The 21,615-nt window shown below is 58.8% G+C and overlaps 1 protein-coding gene across 4 annotated transcripts in view; it reads left to right on the forward strand.

The window, feature by feature from the left end:
* Nucleotides 1–7,754, forward strand: part of LOC122377363 (protein big brother-like) — a 36,046-nt gene extending 28,292 nt beyond the window's left edge. Inside the window, exons 4-7 of one of the 4 annotated variants that reach the window (XR_006255851.1) lie at nucleotides 999–1,118; nucleotides 1,725–1,828; nucleotides 7,374–7,476; nucleotides 7,508–7,754. Coding sequence is in view for 2 of the 4 variants with exons in the window: in XM_043357299.1 (XP_043213234.1) it covers nucleotides 999–1,118; nucleotides 1,725–1,820 (216 nt within the window). In the remaining 2 variants the exon portion in view is untranslated. Of the gene's footprint in view, nucleotides 1–998; nucleotides 1,119–1,724; nucleotides 1,829–7,373 lie in introns of all 4 variants that reach the window. The other 3 variants (XR_006255852.1, XM_043357299.1, XM_043357308.1) reach the window with 3 other exon arrangements.
* The last annotated feature ends 13,861 nt before the right edge of the window (nucleotides 7,755–21,615 follow it).

Here is a 21,615-nt window from a genome sequence, read left to right on the forward strand (position 1 = left end):
TATTGCCGACTCGCCCGACGCGAATGTTACCGCTATAGGCCAGTTATGACTACACGCCCCTGCCTGTCGTACACGTGTGAAATTGTGGTTTGCAATTTTACGGCCGCGAATAGCCGAAGCGTGGCCCTTCGTGTCGCTATTTGCCGGCGGTTTGTTGTGTTACGACGGCTGGATATGCAAGCTATGCCGATTTTTCAGTCATGCTCTGCGTTAACTTGACGGCAAATTCTGCTGTCCTGGTCTGTGGCTGAGTGACCAATAGGTACCGCTTATCGAAGAGCGTATTTCGTTGATTGCCGATGGAGGTAGATAAGGTAAATTCACACAGTTATCAGTGATAGCAGGACAGCTGACAGGGCATTTTATCACTGTGAGCGCAGTAGCAGTTTTGTCTGTCGCTTCTGCCGAGCCGTTCGTGAGGTCAGTTGCGCGCTGTCCGCGGACGGAAGGGGTGTGCGGCCACGGAAGCCGTTGCACCGCCAATTCCGTCACTGGTCCCGTCCGTCACTGGTCCCGTCCGTCCGTCCATCCGTCACTGGTCCCGTCCGTCACTGGTCCCGTCCGTCCGTCCGTCCGTCCGTCACTGGTCCCGTCCGTCCGTCCGTCACTGGTCCCGTCCGTCACTGGCCCCGTCCGTCACTGGTCCCGTCCGTCCGTCACTGGTCCCGTCCGTCGTTCACCGTCACACCGAGCGACGGCCGGCGCCGCGCTAATCCCCGGTGAGCGCCGTGCGCCGCCGAGGGAGACCACCTTCCACCGCCACCGGGCCGGTGCGCCGCGGCCGCGCTGACCCGACCTCGAGCACCCGGAGCGGACCGGCCCTGTGTCAGTCTGGGGTGACCCGGCTTATCAGCCTCTGCGGCCCCGTCTATGTTGTTGCCCCATGCGTACTACACGCCAGCCGTGCTGATTGTCCATCGGATCTGCCCCGTCGTGACCTGCGCGGCGCTGACCCCGACTGACCTGTGAGTTGTGACCTCTGGCTCTCCTACCGGCAGGTCCACCTCACCTCCAAGAGCATCATCCTGAACGGCGTGTGCGTCAGGTGGCGGGGCGTCTTCAACCTGGAGAGCCTGAACGGCACCGGCTCCATCGAGTTTGACGACGAGATGGCCCAGGTGGGTGCCTACCGGGTCACCGGGCGGGTCACCGGGCAGAACCCAGGGGTAAGGGGGCCACCGGGTCAACGGGCAGAGCCCAGGGGTAACGGTACCACCGGACAGAACGCAGGGTCACCCACCGGATCCCCGGACAGAACCCGCGGTCACCGGGCAGAGCGTGAGGTCACCGGACAGAGCATGAGGTCACTAGACAGAACGTGAGGTCACTACATAGACAGAACATGATCTCACCGGATAGAACCCAGAGTGTTCGTATACCGGAATGTTTGCATACATCGAGACATCTTATTGAAGTCTTTTTGAGAAGTACATCTTTGTAATCAAGCTTACTTGCAAGCGTACTTCCGTTGGATTGCAGCTATCATGCTTATTTTAGCCTTCTTGACTCCAAATTGCATACATGTGCCATTCTAAAGCCCTGAAGACCATGGGCTAGTCTCCCTGTCTTCTTGTCTTACCTCTAATATGACATTTGGCCTGATGTCTGACCTGTGGCATTTAACCGGATCCCCTACTTCAAATTGACATCTATGACCTCCAGTATAGATTCTTACCAGACATCTGACCCATTACCTGACCTCTGACCTGTGACCTGACTTTCAGGAGGAGGATAACCGTCTGAGGCAGCAGATGGAGTACTATAATCAGAGGATACGCGACTTCAATGACCGACAGAAGTACAAACGAGAGGCCGACTGACCGGGTAGGTAAGCAAACCACAAGACCATCTGTGAACCGTGAAACTGGGAGTGTGCAGTCGCAGTACCACCGCTGCAAAGCGACGCACTGCGTTGGAGAGACCAGAGCGTTTGCTGACATGTTTACTTTACTGACGGTGTGAGGTTCTCTAGTGCAGTGCTGCGAAGATTTGTGCTTTTATCCGCCGTGCTGCCGAGGCCGGATGGGACGCCCCCGCGGCCGCGGCGGGGCACCGGCATTTATCGGAGCCGGGGTTTCTGCGACGGGTGGCTGCGATTACCCTCTGTGCTGGAGCCGCCGGCGGCTCGCTCTCGGCCGGCGAATCTCCATATATTACCGGCGGGATCTCTCACCTTTAATTAAATGTAATTGCTCTAATGAAACTTTAATGGGGGCGGCGGCGCGGAATAATGCTGTGACCCGGTGACAATGAAGCCGTTTTCTCCGCGCTGCAGTTAACGACAGCGTCATTAGTCAGTAACGCTGACATGACCCGGCCGTTCCCGCCACTTTAGCGTCGCTTAACATGAGACCAGGGACGTGGCAGTTTGCCAGTGAACCGTTTTATTTAGCTTTATAATATCGCAGCCGTGACCCCGCACTGGTGACTGGCCCTGTCGCGATAGCTCAGCTAGCAGCTCGTAACCTGCCCGGGACCTGTCATGTGAGCCTGTGAGCCAGTCCAAGTGGAGTCGCTGAGAAGAGTCGGTTTCATCGATCGGACTCCGATCGACGCTCAGCGCTTCCGCGACCACTGGCTGGTCTGAGTTCCGCGGGGCTCAGGCAGAATGTGCTGGTAGAGATGCCTCTGGAGGCCCGGCCTCAGATTTCCTGCTGCCTCTGCGGCCACTAATGACATGGCCTGCATGACAGGTGGAGAGCCGACTTTGAGAATATTTGGCGAGCGCTCAGATAAGGTCAGAACATGCGAAAAACGAACGGACGCCCCGTCGAGGCCACGGCCGGTGACCCTGACGGTGCGGCGCGGAGCCGGCCGGGCCTCGCAGACGGCCCCGCTCGGCAGTTACCGAGTGGGAAAACTGCTGTCAGAGTGGCCGGTCCGCCGCTCCGAGTGCCTCTGCCGGCCTCGGCGGGGCTGCTGCTCCCGCTGCCGCTCCAGCTGCCGCTCCTGCGGCGGGGCGGCGGTTGGGATAGGTCGTGACCGGGGCGGCCGCGGCGCCTGTAGTCGGTACGTGCCGTCGGCCGGCGGCTGCCGACCGCTGACCGCAGCGGTCACACGGCTGGCCTCTGATCTGCCGGCCGGTCGGACAGCTGCCCTCCGATCTGCCGGCGGCCGCTGACCCGCGCGGGGCGGCCGCGGTCAGCGCCGGCTGCCCCCCGGTCTGTGACCCGGCCTGTGACCGCGGCAGACCGCGCCGTGTGGTCCGCTCGCCACCGAGCCGTACAATTACACCTGGCCGCAGAGCGCTGCAAAAACTTTATGGTCAAATAAGACATACATGATTGGGGTAATTTTACGGTCATTATACGCGCCGGTTTAAGGAGGGCCGCTGTAAAACAAAGGCGCCGCCGATCGACGTGTCGCCTCGGTGGCTGTCTGCCGGGCGCGGCACTGGCACTGCTGCGGCGGCGCCGTGAGCAGCCACAGCCGCCCGCCCCGGGTCTGAGTGCCTGCCGCTGCCGTGTGTGTACGGACTGTCGGGCTGAGCCGCGCCCGGGGCCGCCGCCGCCCCGGGCCAGGTCTCACTGGTGGCGCCGGCGAGCTGATGAGTTAACACTGACGGCGCCGCTAATTGCCGCTAATAGCGGCCGCCGGTGCCCGGCAGACGGTAGCGGCGCGGCCTCTGCCGGCGGAAGTGCCACCCACTGCAGACTTTCGGCGTGGGCCGCCCCCGCCCCCGCCCTACCCTGCAGGCCGAGGGTGGGGGAGGGCGCCGGCCCAGGTCCGTCTGTCAGACTCAGTGAGCTACAACAGTAGACTGATGGGCTCAGTGAGCTACCATGAGCCACGCCGCCGCCGCTGCCAGTCAGCCACTGCTAGCTGGGCCGCCACAGCGGACCGACAGCTGGGTAGGGAGCCCAGCCAGCCGCAGTCGGTCGCTGAAGTGATTGATTGAGACACCAGGCGGAAACCGCGGCCGGCCCAAAACGGGACGGACCCTGCAGTGAATCGGTCGGCGGCGACATGTCACTGAGTCGGCTGGAATAAATCCGCCGCAGCGCGGCTGCCAGCAGTTCCAGCCCTGGCCTGTGCTCGCAGATATTTCCTCGTAATAGGAAGCAAAACCTAGCGCAGCCCATACCAATCACAAAAAGAACTCTGGGTGCATCACATGGCCTTTCCAAGGCGCGCGGACGTCCCGGCTGTGCGTTGCGTCAGGCCGCCGCCGCTGGACGGGGGAGCTGTGGGCGCCGGCGTGCGTCACAGTTCCTGTTGTGCCCGCCGAGACGACCCGGCCCGGGCCGCGGTCCGGACGGAGGCGATACGCGCTATCCGCCGGCCGCGTCCGGCGGCGTCACCCGGCGTCACGGCGCGGTCCCAGCCACGGGGCTGAGGGCAGTCCCGGGACCGAGGTCAGTGGGTTCTCAGTCCCGGGCTCTGAGGCCAGTGGGTTCTCAGTCCCGGGGCTGAGGTCAGCAGGTTTTCAGTCCCGGGCTCTGAGGTCAGTGGGTTCTCAGTCCCGGGCTCTGAGGTCAGTGGGTTCTCAGTCCCGGGCTATGAGGTCAGTGGGTTCTCAGTCCCGGGCTCTGAGGGCAGTGGGGTATCAGTCCCGGTAGCTCTCAGTCCCGGTAGCCGGCGGGGGCCGCAGCTAGCCTCTCTGCAGCTCACGCACAAGTCTGGCGGTCGACTCACTGGCGGTCAGCTCACGCACACAAATCTGGCGGTCGACTCACTGGCGGTCAGCTCACTCACACAAGTCTGGCGGTCGACTCACTGGCGGTCAGCTCACTCACACAAGTCTGGCGGTCGACTCACTGGCGGTCAGCTCACTCACACAAGTCTGGCGGTCGACTCACTGGCGGTCAGCTCACTCACACAAGTCTGGCGGTCAGCTCACTCACACAAGTCTGGCGGTCGACTCACTGGCGGTCAGCTCACTCACACAAGTCTGGCGGTCGACTCACTGGCGGTCAGCTCACTCACACAAGTCTGGCGGTCGACTCACTGGCGGTCAGCTCACGCACACAAGTCTGGCGGTCGACTCACTGGCGGTCAGCTCGCGCACACAAGTCTGGCGGTCGACTCACTGGCGGTCAGCTCACGCACACAAGTCTGGCGGTCGACTCACTGGCGGTCAGCTCACGCACACAAGTCTGGCGGTCGACTCACTGGCGGTCAGCTCACGCACACACGTCTGGCGGTCGACTCACTGGCGGTCAGCTCACGCACACACGTCTGGCGGTCGACTCACTGGCGGTCAGCTCACGCACACAAGTCTGGCGGTCGACTCACTGGCGGTCAGCTCACGCACACAAGTCTGGCGGTCGACTCACTGGCGGTCAGCTCACGCACACACGTCTGGCGGTCGACTCACGGCAGCGTATCGTGACGAATGGGAGTTCCGTCGTCTCGATGGATGCATCATACAATTAACTGAATTGATATCTGGTAGCTTCTCGGGACTGCAATATACATAATGTATATTTATGTACCTACCTACAAAGGTGTATAGATCACCCAGTCCATTATAAAGGCCCGGAAGGATATGCTCTCGCGTATGAGAGCGTGCCCCGGCTGTGTTCGTGTTCTGGGCTTGGATCGACTCGCACTGTGTGGGTTATTGAGCTGCTCGCGGCTGTGTGAGAGGTTGAGCCACTCACGGCCCGCGGTACACGCTCGATGTGAGAGGTTGAGCCGCTCACGGCCCGCGGTACTCGCTCGATGTGAGAGGTTGAGCCGCTCACGGCCCGCGGTACTCGCTCGATGTGAGAGGTTGAGCCGCCGCGGCCCGCGGTACCCGCTCGGCCCTCGGGAAGACGGTGGTGAGATCATCTGGCCGCTGGGGGCCGCCGAACGCCTCCCCAGTGATGCACGGCTTCACAGAACGCAGCGCCGGCCGCCTTCTCGGCACTGCCCCGCTTCCGGCACGGTGATGTGGACGGGCTGGTGTAAAGTGTAATTTACCGGCGGTGGCGGCGGCGGCGGCGCGGGTCGCCGGACGGAGGCGGTGGCGGCGGCGCGGATCGCCGGACCGGTCGCTCTCCCTCTCTGCGCCCCGCCCTCCATCCAACAGTGGCACATAAATCAGTGCACGCTTTAGCTGCAAGTCAGCAGCCGCTGCCGACAGTTGTTCCATCCGCGCTTCTCAGAGGCGCGCCAAGAAAAAACGCGCGCCGGCCGGTGGCGGGGCGCGCGCGCGCTTTATTCCCCGGCACACATCATTAGGTGCTACCGAAAAATGCGTGAATTATCGGCGGGGCCGGCCGAAAAACAATCGTGGTGGGCGTCCATGTCCGATTGGGGGGCGTGTCGGCGGGCTGGGGGGGGGGGGGGGCGCCGACCGGGCAGGGCCGCGCGCGCCCACCGGCGCCGTGCGTACCATTCACATGCAAATGCGCCGGCAATTACGGGCCGGCGCGGCGCGGTCACCTGGCCGGCTCGTTAATCTAGTCGTAATGGCGGTAATGGGCGCCGGACGCACCGGGTGCCCGTCCGTCCGCTGTATCGGTCCGTCCGCTGTATCTGTCTGTCCGCTGTATCGGTCTGTCCGCTGTATCGGTCTCCGGGTGCCGTGCTGTCCTCTGTATCTGTCTGTCCGCTGTATCTGTCTCCGGGCGCCTCGCTGGCTGCTGTATCTGTCCGTCCGCTGTATCTGTCTGTCCGCTGTATCTGTCTGTCCGCTGTATCTGTCTGTCCGCTGTATCTGTCTGTCCGCTGTATCGGTCTGCCCGCTGTATGCGTCACCAGCCCGCCGGGCTGACCTGTTGACGTCATCCGGCGCTGATGTGACCCAGCTGCTGTCAGCGTCACGACAGAAGCGTAGCTGGGAGCTGGTGATAGGCACTGACCACCAGGCACCTTGTCGTGCGGCGTTAATTGGTAAATCATTCCGTAATCCATTGCATAACCTTTGACGCTGGTATGGCGCATTCTCACAGGAGATGAAAGCAACACCGTCTGCCCGGCGCTCAAAGGAGCCTCCACCGTCTTCCCAGTTGCCCATTGGTCCTTCACGATCTTTCCCATGTTCTGGTGATCCTATACGACTTACCAGACAGTCCAATGATCTTCCATGATTTTACCTCCAATAGCTCAGTGATCCGTCATCTGCCATTTTCTCTGGAATTGAGCTCACTCCTCTCGTTCCATTATCCGGCCCAGTCGATTTTATCACTCTGTGTTCCGGTTGGACCGGGAGGTACTTAGGCATTACCAACAGCGACCGGGTCCATTTCTCACCGTCCGCTCGCCGTGGGAACTCGCGCACATAATGACACCCGTAAATCACCCATCGACAATTGTCCTCCCATCAGCCGCCGGGCGACGGGCCGACGGAGCCACCGATGGGATGGCGTCTCGGCCGGCCCGGCCCGGCCGACAGCAGTGCGCTGGGCGCGGCGCTGACCGTGTCCTTCCTCTGTCCGTTGCAGATGGCCGCGACTGACGGTGTGATATTGGGTGTACCATTGACGCAGAGGCGGCGCCAGGCGACTGCGGAGGGCGGCACCGGCCCCCCACCAGGGGCGGCGGCAGGCGGCAGTGGGGTCGCACCGCCGGGCGGCAGACGGCAGGCGCCGCGGACCGTGCAATAGCCGCGCCTGGCCGCCGCCCGCCGCGGCGGTGACCTGGGACCGGTCGCCAGTGACCTGTAACTGCAGTGACCTGGGCGCCGCCGCCCCTCACTATGAGCCGGTCCGCCCCCGGCCTGTACCTATGTATGTATTGAGTGGCTGGCGCCATGTGTTCAGACAGTGCAGTGTAATTCATTATGTACCGACATGTCTCCTAATATATGTGTATGATGTAGAGAAGGACGCGTTTGGCACTGCTGGTCATCGAGCGGCGGAATACGTCGGACAAAAGACGTGTGGTGAGCCCCACTCTAGACGGGTTTACACGACTTACGTGCTGTTGCAGCTGATTGGTCAATCTCAGTGGATCGTCGGATCGCGGAGAACCATATATCAGCAAAGTAAAGTGAGCATCACGCTGAAACAAATCGGGCGATGTTCTGCAAGTTGTGATATATACGGGGAAACTAGCTACACCCACATACCCAGAGCACCTGGCGCTAGTCGCCGAGTGCCGAGCGCCGGGCTGGGCCGCGGCACACACACACAGGAAGCGCTCACATAGAGAAAACGCCGGAGCCGGGCTGTGCGGCTGGCAGTTGTGCTACAACAGGCGGCCGGGCCTTCCTCAATGACGCCAGCGGGGTGCACGAACACACTCGCCGGAGCCGGCCGAGCCACTGTCCATCAGAGACTCATTTCGCGCCGAAACCCATATTTTAGGCAGATTGTGACAGCCGTTTACGGGTGTGGGCCAGCTCCCGCCGTCGGCCTTATAACGGAGGATTGGCGCCCCGATTCACGCGTTATGTGCCGATTATCCCGCGCTAGAGCGTGCACTTACCAGCGGGAGCAGCCGGGTTGAACGGTGCGAAACGCAATAGGGTCTGGTCACTTCCCTGAGGCACAACGTTCTGAAGGTTTCATTTCAAACGTAATCGGGTAACATATGCAGAAGTGGGGATACCCGCCGCCGTTCCCCTTAATGACTGTGCTCAGTCCGTCAGTGCTTTTCGTGATGCCGTTTATTTCAGTGCAACTAAACGCACAACTAAACCCCTGGTGATGTCGCTGCATATTCATTATGTCATAAGAGTTTCAAAAGAAAATTATAACCTGAGTAGAATTACAGCCAGTGACGTCATACGTCTATGTCATATACACATTTCGCCCACATGTAATCCTGCCTGGAAAGCTCAGATAATTGCTCATAGCTGCTGCAGGCTGCAGAATGACATTTCAAAAATAAAAAGTTCCCTTGGTATGTTGGTGATAGTTGTCGCTGATCGAAGAATATCTAATCGGATTAAGAGATTATGAGCAAATTTTGTGCCTTCCGGTATTCGCAGTACTAAAAGAGCTTAGCACAAGTACATTTATCAATGCTGCCTTCCGATTTTTACATCAGTTGATGAGACCACTGGCTGAAAAGCATGAAGCATATATCCTCTAAAATCATTATATGGACACTGGACAGCGGATGAACATGGTGGCGTCCCGTGCCCCTGCTGACTCCTTCCGTGTGACCCCCTCCCCCCCTGGTGGCAGTGATGACGCCCCGTGACCCCCGGCGGCGGCGGCGGATGACGCTGTGCTGGCCGCGCGCACACCTGACTGATGACGATGTCAGCAGCGCCCACTTATCCTATACATCACACGCCGCCGGGACGACCCGTCAAATTAGCCGGCAGAGCGACAGCCGAGCGCCGGGACAGAGAGCCACGGGCGAGCACCGGGCGAGTGAGGTAGCAGCGGGAGAACACCGGGCGAACACCGGGCGAGTGGGCACCGGGGGAGTTTGACGAGCAGTGGACGAGCACCGGGCGAGTGAGGGCGAGCACCGGGAGAACACTGGGAGAACACCGGGCGAGCGGGCACCGGGGGAGTTTGCCGAGCAGTGGACGAGCACGCGGGCAGGAGTGGAGTGGACGAACTGTAGAAACGGGCGGTAAACCAGCACTACCGACTTGCCTCTGAATGTCTCAGTGGAGCCGTGCTGGATGAGTTCGGACAGGGTGTTCCATGGCAGGTGGACGGATGGACGGCGTGCAACATGCCCCACACAGGCGGTGGGGGGGGGGGGGGGGGCGGACGGGCAGTGAACGGTTGTGGACGGGCAGTTCACGCTAGGTGGGCAGACAGTGGACAGGCCGCCGTGGACGGGCGGTGGACGGACGGTGGACGGGCGGTGGACTGGCGGTGGACGGACGGTTGACGTTAGGTGGACAGGCAGTGGACAGGCAGTGGACGGGCGGTGGACGGGCACTGGACAGGCGGTGGACAGACAGTGGACAGTGAACGGGCGAAGAACGGTCAGCGGACAAACGGTGGACGGACAGTGAACGGGCGAAGAACGGTCAGCGGACTAACAGTGACCGGACAGTGGACGGGCGGCTGACGGTTGGTGGACGGGCGGTGGACGGTTGTGGACGGGCGGCTGACGGCCGCCGGTGTGGAGCGGGTCCGGTTCGGCAGGAGGCGGGTATTTACCGGTGACCGGCGGCAGTTCCGGGCCCCGGCACACCGCGGCGCAGCGCAGGAGCGGCCACAATAGTAGCGCGGTGACCACTGTGCACTGTGCAGCCGCTCGCACTGTGCACCTTGCAGCCACTGACACTGTGCGCCGTGCAGCCGCTCGCACTGTGCACTGTGCTGCACGGCGGCGCGGCGGCGGAGCGCGGTCCTCGGGACACAGCGGTGCCAGGGGGAACAGCGCCGGCAATATGTCATGCAATTAATGAAATAACATAACATAACATATATTTCCATGCAACAACAGGCCACATGGGCCCAACAAGGTTACATGCACATGTAAATCAATGCACATAAACTCACATGAATCAGACGTATCTCACATACATCGATAAACAATCTCCTTTCACTACATTACATAAATATCCCGACACGAATAAAAAAGAAGAAAAAAAGAAAAAAAGTTTTAGGGTGAATAGGTCAAAAACGCCCCCATTAAGCGCGAAACCTTCTGACACTCAACCGAACACAGATTACTCAAACCTTTGGGCACCATCATGTAGCTCATTCTTTTTACTACGCTTTGAGACCAAGAAAAGACACCTGCGTGTGGTATTTAACCCCCCAAAAAGGTTTTCGCATACCCTTACAAAAGGGCGTTTTGCCCCACACCCTGGGTAATACGCCCACACCCATGTGCAAAGCGCCCCCACCCCATCCTGCAGCAACAGAACATGATGAACATGGCAGAACTTGACGTCATTCTGACGTCATTTGTGGTCAACCTATCATAGCCTTTGGAATAAAATTTTGTTGCAATGTGTAAAATAGATGCCCGGAGGAGTCCTGAAAGTTTGGTGACGATATCTGCAGTCGTTTAGGATATATCAGCAAAAAAGGACAGGGAGAGGCCTTTTCGGCACCCACCTACAAGGCGCTACCCTGCACTCTCACCACCGTGCAAAACGCCCCCCTTTCAGAAAACTGGGGGCGTCTTGCCCCATGCATCGAGTAGGCGTCTTTCCCCATCCGCTCCATTTCCGGTCAACAAATTATTGACAAAAAACGCGCCACTAACGCCGCAGCATAATAAATTCAACAGAATGACAATAAAACGCAGTTTTTAGTGATGTACACAATAGCAAGTTTTGTGATATAAAGAGGGCATCAAAATATTAGGAATCTTCTGTAAAAACAACAAAAACAACACCCAAAACCAACATCAGCATCTACCCACGCTGCTCCTCAAGACGTAGAACCGGAAATAGAGACCTACGTAAACAAGCAGCTGACTGTTCTGAAAGACAGGATAAAACACCTATCCGTCGATAAGAAATACGATTTTTTTAGGGGAGGCGTTTAACCCAGGGGTGCGTTTTCCCCACAGTTACCCTAGATTTCATTTCAAGTGTCAAAAACTAGACCACTTTCTGCAAAGAATAAATCAATTCCATTCTTGAATTGCTGGATGGAGGAACTATCGATAACCAAAGATGGTAAGCCATTCCAAATATCTACGACCCTACTGGTGAAAAAAGACTGCGCGTTCTTGTATACTTCTTTTTCAGTTTACATTTATGCCCCCTCGTAGAATGCGAATTTATTGTAAACATATTCTGAAAGTCAAGTTTGTCAATACCCTTGTAAATCTTGAACAGTTCGATTAAATCTCCTCTTACTCTCCGGTAATTTAGCGAGAACATGTTAAGTGACACAAGTCGATCTTTGTAACTCATTTGAGCTAAGCCCCGCACCATCCTAGTTGCCTTTCTCTGAACCTCTCGCATTTCTCTGAAATGCGAGAGGTAATGTCCAATATTTGTATGCTTTACGATGGCATTCATGGTATTATAGGTACCCACCCTTTAAAAAGCGCGCAACGTTCTTCGAGGCGGCAAAATTGTATAAAATCATCACCACTTTCATGTTCACTAGTAAAACACCGTCGTCCGTCATCGTCATTTTATCAGCTTCTGTAATATCTGTCGAATAATAATAATACTCGTAATTGCATGGCAGTAGCTTCATCATACCTCCTTTGCGAACATCGCGGGCAGAAGACGGCTGCTAAACCTACATCAAGCATAGAAATGAACGATTCAGCTCTTCGCCCCCTCCCCCTCTCCCTGTCTCTCCCACCGCCCAGACTGACAATTCTTTACCGAACCGGAGCAGTGGGTAAACACAACTGGCGCTGGGCGTCAGCGCCGGATCTCAGGCGGTTCCGGTCGCCGCCGGCCGCTGCTCTCAGCGCCACCCCCAAGTGAGCCGTCCGCCCGGGCCGGGCCGCGCGCGGCCAGATGTGGCCCAAATCACTCCGGCCCACAGAGCATGTTCAGAAGTCAGAGCCCAGACACGGGCTCAGTTGGTCTGATAGGAGGCGCGGGCGCTCCTCATGCTGTTCCCAGGCGGCCATATTACCTCCTCTGACAGAGCACAGAGACGAACAGAGGGCTGCGCCTGACAACACGCCGCACCTAGTGGTTCGAGTCTCAGATAGGTATAACGGGAGTCATTGGAAACTGCCGATTAGAAGCCTCCAGGCTCCGCCTTTTAGCAGGGGCGTCGCCACAGCTCCTCAACTTGTACGGACACATTCCGTCAGCCGCCATGCAGCCCCTCAGACCTCAACATAATTTGCCCCTTCCCCAGCGGGGCGCTAGCGATGTTGCTCATATTGTTGCAGCATTTTATGTAATTTTAACCCCCGCGCGTATTCGTGTTTTGCCAGCGTCTACCGTATAGGCGGGGGTCTGTTGGACCCCCCTTGCCGTTTGGGGCTGATAGAGCTAGAGCTTCGCGGAATAAAACGAGCGTGTTGCCCGCGACGAGAGGAAGCCGATGATACCCAATTTTAAGGTCCTAGGTCATCGGTTAACCTTCCAGGTCACGTCAATGACCCAAAAGTCGGGAAATCGGGACTTGTTAGAAGTTCGTAAAGTGAGGTTGATATGTTTTTTTTTCGGGGTGCTGATAACGAACATCATGTTGGTTTTGATCACAGATGCATTTAGATGCACAGATGCACTTCATGCATTTAGGCCAGGTCAGGTCAGGTCAACCAGTAGGCGTTACGCCGGCTATCCATAGTAGGTGTCGACTACCACTGACAGCTTCGTAACATTATACGAAGGCACCAAAACTACTTCGTAAATCTTCAAATGGGTGCTAAATTCGAAATCAGCTCCAAAAACTATCTTATAAACACGTAAAACTGGAAAAAGTAAGCAAAGGTCATCAAAAGTGAATGACCTTGACATGAACTTTACGTGACCTTGACACCCACAATAATGCATGGGACCAACATTATTTCACATGTTTCAACGTAACGTTTACAACCACAAAAAGACTGGAAATGCGCGGATAATGTGATATGAATGATAATGATAATACGCCAAATCGCAATTCCGGCCGGAGATGGTCTCGAGAATCAGATCACAGGTCAAAGGTCATTTGAGTCAGGGTCATGAAATTTTCGTAGTGTGCAAAATTGATCAACTGGAGGGTACTGAAAGTTTCGTCGCTTTCGGCCGCTTTTGCGCGAGCTATTCGCGAAAAAGCGAGGGGTAGGCGTCCGTTCGACCACCCTATAAGTGTTAACCTCGCCGGCCAAGGGGGAGCGGGCGCCGCCTAACCCCACCCCCACCCCCAATTTTTTTTTTCGCGATAGCTCAGTGCACGCCGGCGATAGAGAGCTGAAACTTAGTATACCTGGTCTTTGATTCAAGCCAAATCTTGTGACACTAACCGCATTTTCAGGTCAGGTCAGGTCACTGACCTATGACGTCATAAGTGAACCTCTGCACAGTCCCAAAGGTCGCTAATTCGCACCGCCCTCAGTGCCAGAGTAACTTTCGCAGGAAGGTGCAACTTACAGGACGTAGTATTCTCCAGAGGTCAGACAACTTGCATATCTCGGATTTTTCCTAAAAGTCACATGAGGTCAAGTCGTTCACGTGATTCACCATTATGTTAATGGGGAAATAAAATATGGAAACTGTTATTTTGGCGCCGGGAATGATCTAGAACTATCTTAAGCGCATGGAATCGTGATTTCATGCACTCCTTGCAAGGTTCAATGCTTCACTTTTGCATTGTTGACCTTGACCATATCGAATGATATGCGATATGACCTTCTTCGACCAACTCCGTGATCTGAGAGGCTCTGACCTGACCTTGACCTGAGGTCAAGACCTTAAGTTGACGTCACCCAAATAAAAGTATATCATTCGACGCGCCCGAGTGAGGCGAACACGATGATGTCAAAATCGCGGCACTGCGGCAACTTTTTGTTAAGTTATTTACCAAAAACCAAGCCCGTGACTTGGGCCACTTGACCTGACCTCATAGGTCACCTGTTGACCTGAGACCTTAGAATTGGGCACCAATTGCTACCTCTCGTAACGGCGCACACGCTCATTTTCCCGCGAGGCTCTAGCTCCATTAGGGGCGAAACGACGAGTTCATTTTTGGTCGCCGAAACTTGTACGGACATTCCGTACAAGTTTTGGGACCTTCCGAAACTTGTACGGACACTGTCCGTAGTGTCCGTAGTGGTGGCGACGCCCATGCCTTTTAGCATCATTCTGCGCCGCTCAGCACAATTTATATTTTATGTAGGCACGGTGGTGTAGATATACCTACTAATTCTGCATTATCTTAACTGTCATGTGCATAATGCAATGTACAACGTATGTACATCACTTGGGAAGTAATATTCCTTATTGCGTAATAAGAGCCTCCAGTGTTTTTTCAGTGTACCTATTTGATAAGGACAGTAGGTAATAACAGTAATCGATATGATAAAGAGGAGCGTTTAGAGTGAGATTGCTTTCCGCTGCAATGATGAACAGCCGAATGCCGAATGACATTTTCCCTAATCTACAAACGACCTAGGCATTTTCAGTGACCTCATGGTGGAAAACGAGCGAAATGAACAGATATAGGTACTGTCAGCCTACATCTCAACAAGTCCACTAACCCCGCGTTCGATGTCTCCCGGACGGCTATGCCGTCCTTCTATTCTATGCCGTCCGGGCCCGAAATGGCGTTCGATGTCGCACGGACGGCAAAGATTCTACGTGACGTCACGTAGAATCTTTGCCGTCCGCGCAGAATCTTTTGAGCGTACTACGGCGGGCAGAGAGGCAATGATGGCGCGTATTTCAAATGCGGCGCAGCAGCTGTTTGCAGAAGTAGTTGACATTTGTGCGCGGTCTCTATGGAAACGTAAACTTGGGCCTTTTCCGAAACTGACGCACATTGTGTAAGTGGCGCACAAAATGGCCGGTCTCGTCGTCCGCCTGTGTGCTTCATCGAACGCAAAATAGAATATTCTGCGTAGAATGTTCTTCGTCCGAGGAGACATCGAACGCGGCCTAAATGTTATGTGAGTGCACTTTCAGCTCAAAGCAGCTGTTGCCATTCGCGCCCCTGCAGCCGCCGCCCACTGCATCTGCTGATGTTTCATGTTCGCGGGGGCGGTACGATCGCCCGCACACCCCTTGTGACGTCACGGAGTCGTCAGCTGACTGGCGGCGGCGGCGCCCTGTTTGTTTTGGAGTGGACGGACTGTCGCGCCTCTGCGGCTGGGTGACGTCGGTATGGTGCGGCACACTCGGCACGATCTGCGGTCGGCCCGCGACGTCACCGGCGCGGTGGTGGGGGCTCTCGTATGACCCTCTGTCCATCTGGATAACCGGTCACTGCCCTCCCAGGCCGGGCCCAGTAACCACGCCCGGGACACCGCCCACCCGCGGACTGTTCCACACGGACAGGAACAGGGACCAGCGCCGCTCCACGGACCGGGACAGGGGACAGCGCCCTCCCCGCTCCGCACAGACTAGACTGGGACAGCACCCTCCCCGCTCCGCGCAGACTGGGACAGGGACAGCGCCCTCCCCGCTCCACAGACTGGGACAGGGACAGCACCCTCCCCGCTCCGCGCAGACTGGGACTGGGACAGCACAGCGCCCTCCCCGCTCCGCACAGACTGGGACAGGGACAGCGCCGCTCCACACAGACTGAGACAGCGCCCTCCCCGCTCCGCACAGACTAGACTGGGACAGCACCCTCCCCGCTCCGCGCAGACTGGGACAGGGACAGCGCCCTCCCCGCTCCACAGACTGGGACAGGGACAGCACCCTCCCCGCTCCGCGCAGACTGGGACAGGGACAGCGCCGCTCCACACAGACTGAGACAGCGCCCTCCCCGCTCCGCGCAGACTGGGACAGGGACAGCACCCTCCCCGCTCCGCGCAGACTGGGACAGGGAACAGCACCCTCCCCGCTCCGCGCAGACTGGGACTGGGACAGCACAGCGCCCTCCCCGCTCCGCACAGACTGGGACAGGGGGCAGCGCCCTCCCCGCTCCACGGACTGGGACGGGCACTGAGCCCTGCGCCGCTCCACGGACTGGGACAGGGACTGTGCCCTGCGCCGCTCCGAGAGGCGCCGCTTACTCACCGTCTGGGCCCTTCCGTTGCGCAGCGCGGCGCGGCCGGCGGTGCCACCCAGCCGCCCGGCCCCGTCAGCGCGCGCGTGACTCATTGATTCCCAGTGAGCGCTGGGCTGACTGCTGACGGGCGCCCGTGCGTCCGCCGCGCGCGCTGAGCAGTCCTCATCCCCCCACCCGTAGGTGTCCTCCGCAGACCAGTGACGTCATGGCGAGGTCATGTGACAGCCGGCGGTGGGCGAGGTCAGGGCGGGGCTGGGTCACGTGCTGGCCGGGCCGCTGTGCGGCAGGCCGTGCGGTCGCCGGCGGCGGTTACGTGCTGCGGTGGCCGGATGAGACTGGGTGGTTCCGCTGCACCACCACCGGCCTTGTGACAGGTCAGGCCGCTGGGGCTCACACCATGGGGCGCTTCCCTGGGCCAGAGACGGCACTGCGTCAGCTTAGGGGTGCAGTTTATCATTCCGATGTGCCACACACTACCACAGTGGCCAGCACTCTGCAGACATCGCTCGGGCGCTGCCGCTACCGGACGGCTGCCAGCCAGCTCATGACACCGTCCGTCCCTGACCGTCCCTCCCTCCCTCCGCCCGTCCGTCTCTGCCTCCCTCTCTCCCTCCGTCCGTCTCTCCCTCCCACCGTCCGTCCCTGACCCTCCGTCCCTCCCTCCGTCCGTCTCTCCCTCCCTCCGTCTCTCCCTCCACCTGTCCGTCTCTCCCTCCTACCGTCCGTCCGAATGTCTGTTGGCTGACCTCACACACCAACACCCCGACACCCAGCCGGGCGGTCCGTGAGGTCACGCCGGACGCGGCCATATCCGGCGGCGATTTCCGCAGAGACTCCGAGCCGCTCCGTCACAGACGAGCCGAGTGACGACTCCGTTCCGCGGAGACTCCGAGCCGCTCCGTCACAGACGAGCCGAGGGACGACTCCGGTCCCGCCGAGCCGAGTGATAGCCCCCGTCCGGCCGAGCGGGGCGATAGCCGTCCGGCCGAGCGGGGCGATAGCCCCTGTCCGGCCGAGTGGCCTCAGTGACCGAGCCGGACTGTTAGGGGTGCTCGGTGACGGGGGAGGACCTCAGTGACTGAATCCTCGCTCAGTGACGCGGGTGACCTCAGTGACCGGGCCGGAGGCGGACAGCTGGGCCGTTGCCCCTCCGTCGGCGGCCGCCGGTCGGGACACGCCATCAGTGGCCGTCAGCGAGGCCTTATCGACATCTGTCCGATCGTTCGGCGGCGCGGCGCGCGGTCAGCAGCTGCCGGTCGGTGATTCCATGTCGTCTCCATCGCCTTCGGTGACCATCGTGGCTCCAATCCCCGGCCTCCGGGTGTGGGGGGGGGGGGCGGCCCCTCCCCGCCGGGTCGGTGCCCCGGCGGCCGTACGGTGACCGTCTTTGTGACGCGCCCGCGGCCCGGTGAGCGCCCTGGCGCGGCCGACAGTCGCGAGTCGCGACAGGCGGGCTGGCGGGCTCCGTTTTCCCGGAATCGCCAGCTGGATAAGCCAGTCGGGCAGCTTCCGTTCCGTCCATGCAGGAGGCGGCGGGGAGCGGCCGCCGACGGTGGCTCCCCGCCAGCGGCCGCCGACAGTCCGCCGACAGTCCGCACTCCGCGGACAGTCCGCCGCCAGTCCGAGGACAGTCCACACTCCGCCGACAGTCCGCCGACAGTCCACCGCCGCTGCAAGGTCTCCCGCTGGCGTACATACTCCTCGCTGGGGAGCGCGGAAAGCACGCCGAATGCGCCGCTGATAGTAGTGCCCGAGCGAGAGACTTGCATGATTGATCCCCTCCCCCCCCCCCGGATTCTGGGCGATGGTGGACTAGGAGGAGTTGATGGCTGGGTGAAGTTTGACATCACAATGTACTAAGTTTATCATCGAAAGGGAATGAGACTATCAACGAAGGTGACATTGTCATCGACAAATGTAGACTATTTCATTAAAGCTTGGGTCTATCAAATAACTCATCTGCAATACGCCATACCATACCTAGAGAGACGGACAAAAGGTGTCCGCAGTGCCCCGTGAGAGGAACCAGTTCACACTCCCATATTCTGAGTGGGCAGTGCGGCGCCACGCCTGATCCAGCAAATCACACAGCCCGGCCAACGGAGGCCCGGTCGGTGGCGTGTCCTCGACATTTGGAAATTCCCGCCGGCGACGGCACTGGCCAGCCGGTATCGGCTCAATAATAAAGCCTTTCTCCGGTCGTGTGAGACGGATCTGCCGCCTGCACCGTGCACGCGCCACCGGCGGCCGCGGCGGCTCCGGTTCGCGGAAGGATACGCCCCCACCCCGGTCATCAGTCCGAGCGTCCAGTCCGGCCAGTACAACTGCGCCTCGCTCGAGCGGGCTCCGTCCCCTTCAGACAGTCAGATGCAATGTGCCGTGTGTCGTGCGGTATTAATGTGCATGTGTAGCGCGGGTCCGGTCATTGGTCGGGTCACTCGCAGTCCCACGTGTGACATTGGCCGGTCCAGGAGCAGTTCCACGTGTGACATTGGCCGGTCGAGGAGCAAATCCACGTGTGACATTGGCCGGTCGAGGAGCAGTGCGACGTGTGACATTGGCCGGTCCAGGAGCACTGAGCAGTCCCGCTGTCAGCAAACCAGGCGCGGTAGCTGCAGGGGAAACTGGTCCGCATTTAGCCTGAACACAGACAAGGCAGCTTCATAGTTTTTGCTTGTTCAGTGTATTTCACGCAATTATAAATGTTATCATGACATCTTTATATATGACTTGTAAACACGAAATAGCCATGTATCTGCACAAGACAATGTTTAGGACTCATTAGCCAGATATTTTACAGACGTTTCGAAAGCGACGACTGCTGGCTCTAAAACGAGCAAAACAAATGAATTTGTTGCACCATATCACGATGCGCATTTTCCCGCTCGGGTTGAAAATCAGCTCCTTTGTGCTGCGAGCGTTGCACTGCATGCATGTAACACGATCTTAGCCCTCAGTGCCCCTGGAAAGCACCGCAAAACCGCAAATCTGATGAGCCGCTTCCGAGAATGTGACGCCGAGCGGCGCGCGCGTCACTGGCCGGCTCGGAGCCGGCGGCCGCCGGCGCTCCTGCACTGCACTGCTGGAGCTGAGCTGCCACTGCACTGCTGGAGCTGAGCTATCACTGCACTGCCGGCGCTACCACTGCACTTGACGAGCGACAGCGCTCCTGCACTGCACTGCCGGCGCTACCACTGCACTGCCGGAGCTGAGCTACCACTGTACTGCCGGAGCTGAGCTACCACTGCACTGCCGGCACTGAGCTACCACTGCACTGCCGGAGCTGAGCTACCACTGCACTGCCGGCGCTACCACTGCATTTGACGAGCGACGGCGCTCCTGCACTGGGGGGGGGGGGGGTATTTAAGTACTTGCAGTACTTATGTACCTTCCCGGCAGCTTATGTTCATGCTAGAGCCTATAGAAGAACATGTCACCTTGTTATTTGACATTTGGCATTAAGATATGATCACGCGGGCACCTGCCCGCTCGGGTCCGAACATGCAAACAAGTATGTGCTTCACTGCTCGTGAAACACATACTTGTAGGAAGTGAAGGACATACTTCACAGCAACTTCACTGGGCGGCTGCTCACTCCTAGCCCCCCCCCCCCCCTCTGCGTCCAGGGGCCGGACAGGTATAGTAGCCGTGCTGCCTCCACTCGTGCCCACTGCACCACTGCCGCCGCGGCCGCAGGGGCGGATCCAGGAAAACTCCAAGGGGAGGGTCATGAATCGAAGTGGTGCCCCTACCTATACCCAAAATTAAAAACTCAACGGATTTCGTCCACTTCATTTTGGTGGTGCCCCCATTTTCAGTTTTTTTATTTTTTTTTTATTTTTAGTCAGTATCTTAACTCTTAGCCACAACCACATTTACCAATTGTAAGCAAGTATATATGAATGTGCTATGTGCATAGATGCTATGTGTATATATGTTGTGGACGCTGAGTAGTGAGTACTTACCAGGAACGTTATCAGGTAAGCAAATCGTTGTCAGTCCGACGAACTTGACCCTGGCGTCCTAAAGGGTCTGTCCTTGACACTTCAGGCTTGTCAGGGGCACCAAAGTCCTTTAAGGGACACCACAAACCTTTCAGGGGCACCTACGGCCTTGTAGGGGCGCCACAGGCCCGCCAGGGGCACCACAGGCCTGCCAGGAAGTAGGGGCACCACAGGTCTAGCAAGTATACACGACAGGCCTGTCAGGGGCACAACGGACCTGTTGGGCCCATGAGCACCCCTAGGGGCAGGGGCACCACAGTCCTTCCAGGGGCACCGCAGGCCTGTGAGGGGCACCAGCGGCCTAGCAGGGGCACCAGTCAACACAGGCCTGCCAGGGGCACCACAGACCTGCAAGGGGCACCAGAGGTCTGCCAGGAGCACCACCGACCTCGCAGGGGTAACTTGGGCCTGTCAGGGCCCAGGGGCACCACGGGCCTGTCGAGAGGCACTTCAGGCTTTTCAGGGGCACCATAGTCCTCTCCGGGCGCAGGGGTAGCAGGGGCACCAGAGGCCTGCCAGGGGCACTACAGGCCTAGCAAGGGCACCACTGGTCTATCAGGGGCACCACGAGCCTGTCAAAGCCAGGCATCTCAGGCTTGTCAAGGCCCAGGGGCACCACAGGTCTGTGAGGGGCACCAGCGACCTAGCAGGGGCACCAGTCAACACAGGTCTGCCAGGGGCGCCACAGACCTGCCAGGGGCACCACAGACCTGCCAGGGGCACCAGAGGTCTGCCAGGGGCACCACCGGCCTCGCAGGGGCACCTTGGGCCTGTCAGGGGCACCTTGGGCCTGTCAGGGGCACCACGGGCCTGCCGAGGGGCACTTCAGACTTTTCAGGGGCACCAGTCCTCTCCGGGCGCAGGGGTACCAGCGGCCTAGCAAGGGCACCAGAGGCCTGCCAGGGGCACCAGCGGCCTAGCAAGGGCACCAGAGGCCTTCCAGGGGCACCACAGGCCTAACAAGGGCACCACGGGCCTGTCAGGGACACCTCAGGCTTGTCAGGGCCCAGGGACACCACAGTCCTTCCAAGGGCACCGCAAGCCTGTCAGGGGCACCAGAGGCCTGCCAGGGGCACCACAGGCCTAGCAAGGGCACCACTGGCCTGTCAGGGGCACCTCAGGCTTGTCAGGGCCCAGGGGCACCACAGTCCTTCCAGGGGCATTACAAG

The sequence above is a fragment of the Amphibalanus amphitrite genome, unplaced genomic scaffold (genome assembly GCF_019059575.1).
Source record: "Amphibalanus amphitrite isolate SeventyFive unplaced genomic scaffold, NRLGWU_Aamphi_draft 000004F_arrow, whole genome shotgun sequence".
Classification (NCBI taxonomy): Eukaryota; Metazoa; Arthropoda; class Thecostraca; order Balanomorpha; family Balanidae; genus Amphibalanus; species Amphibalanus amphitrite.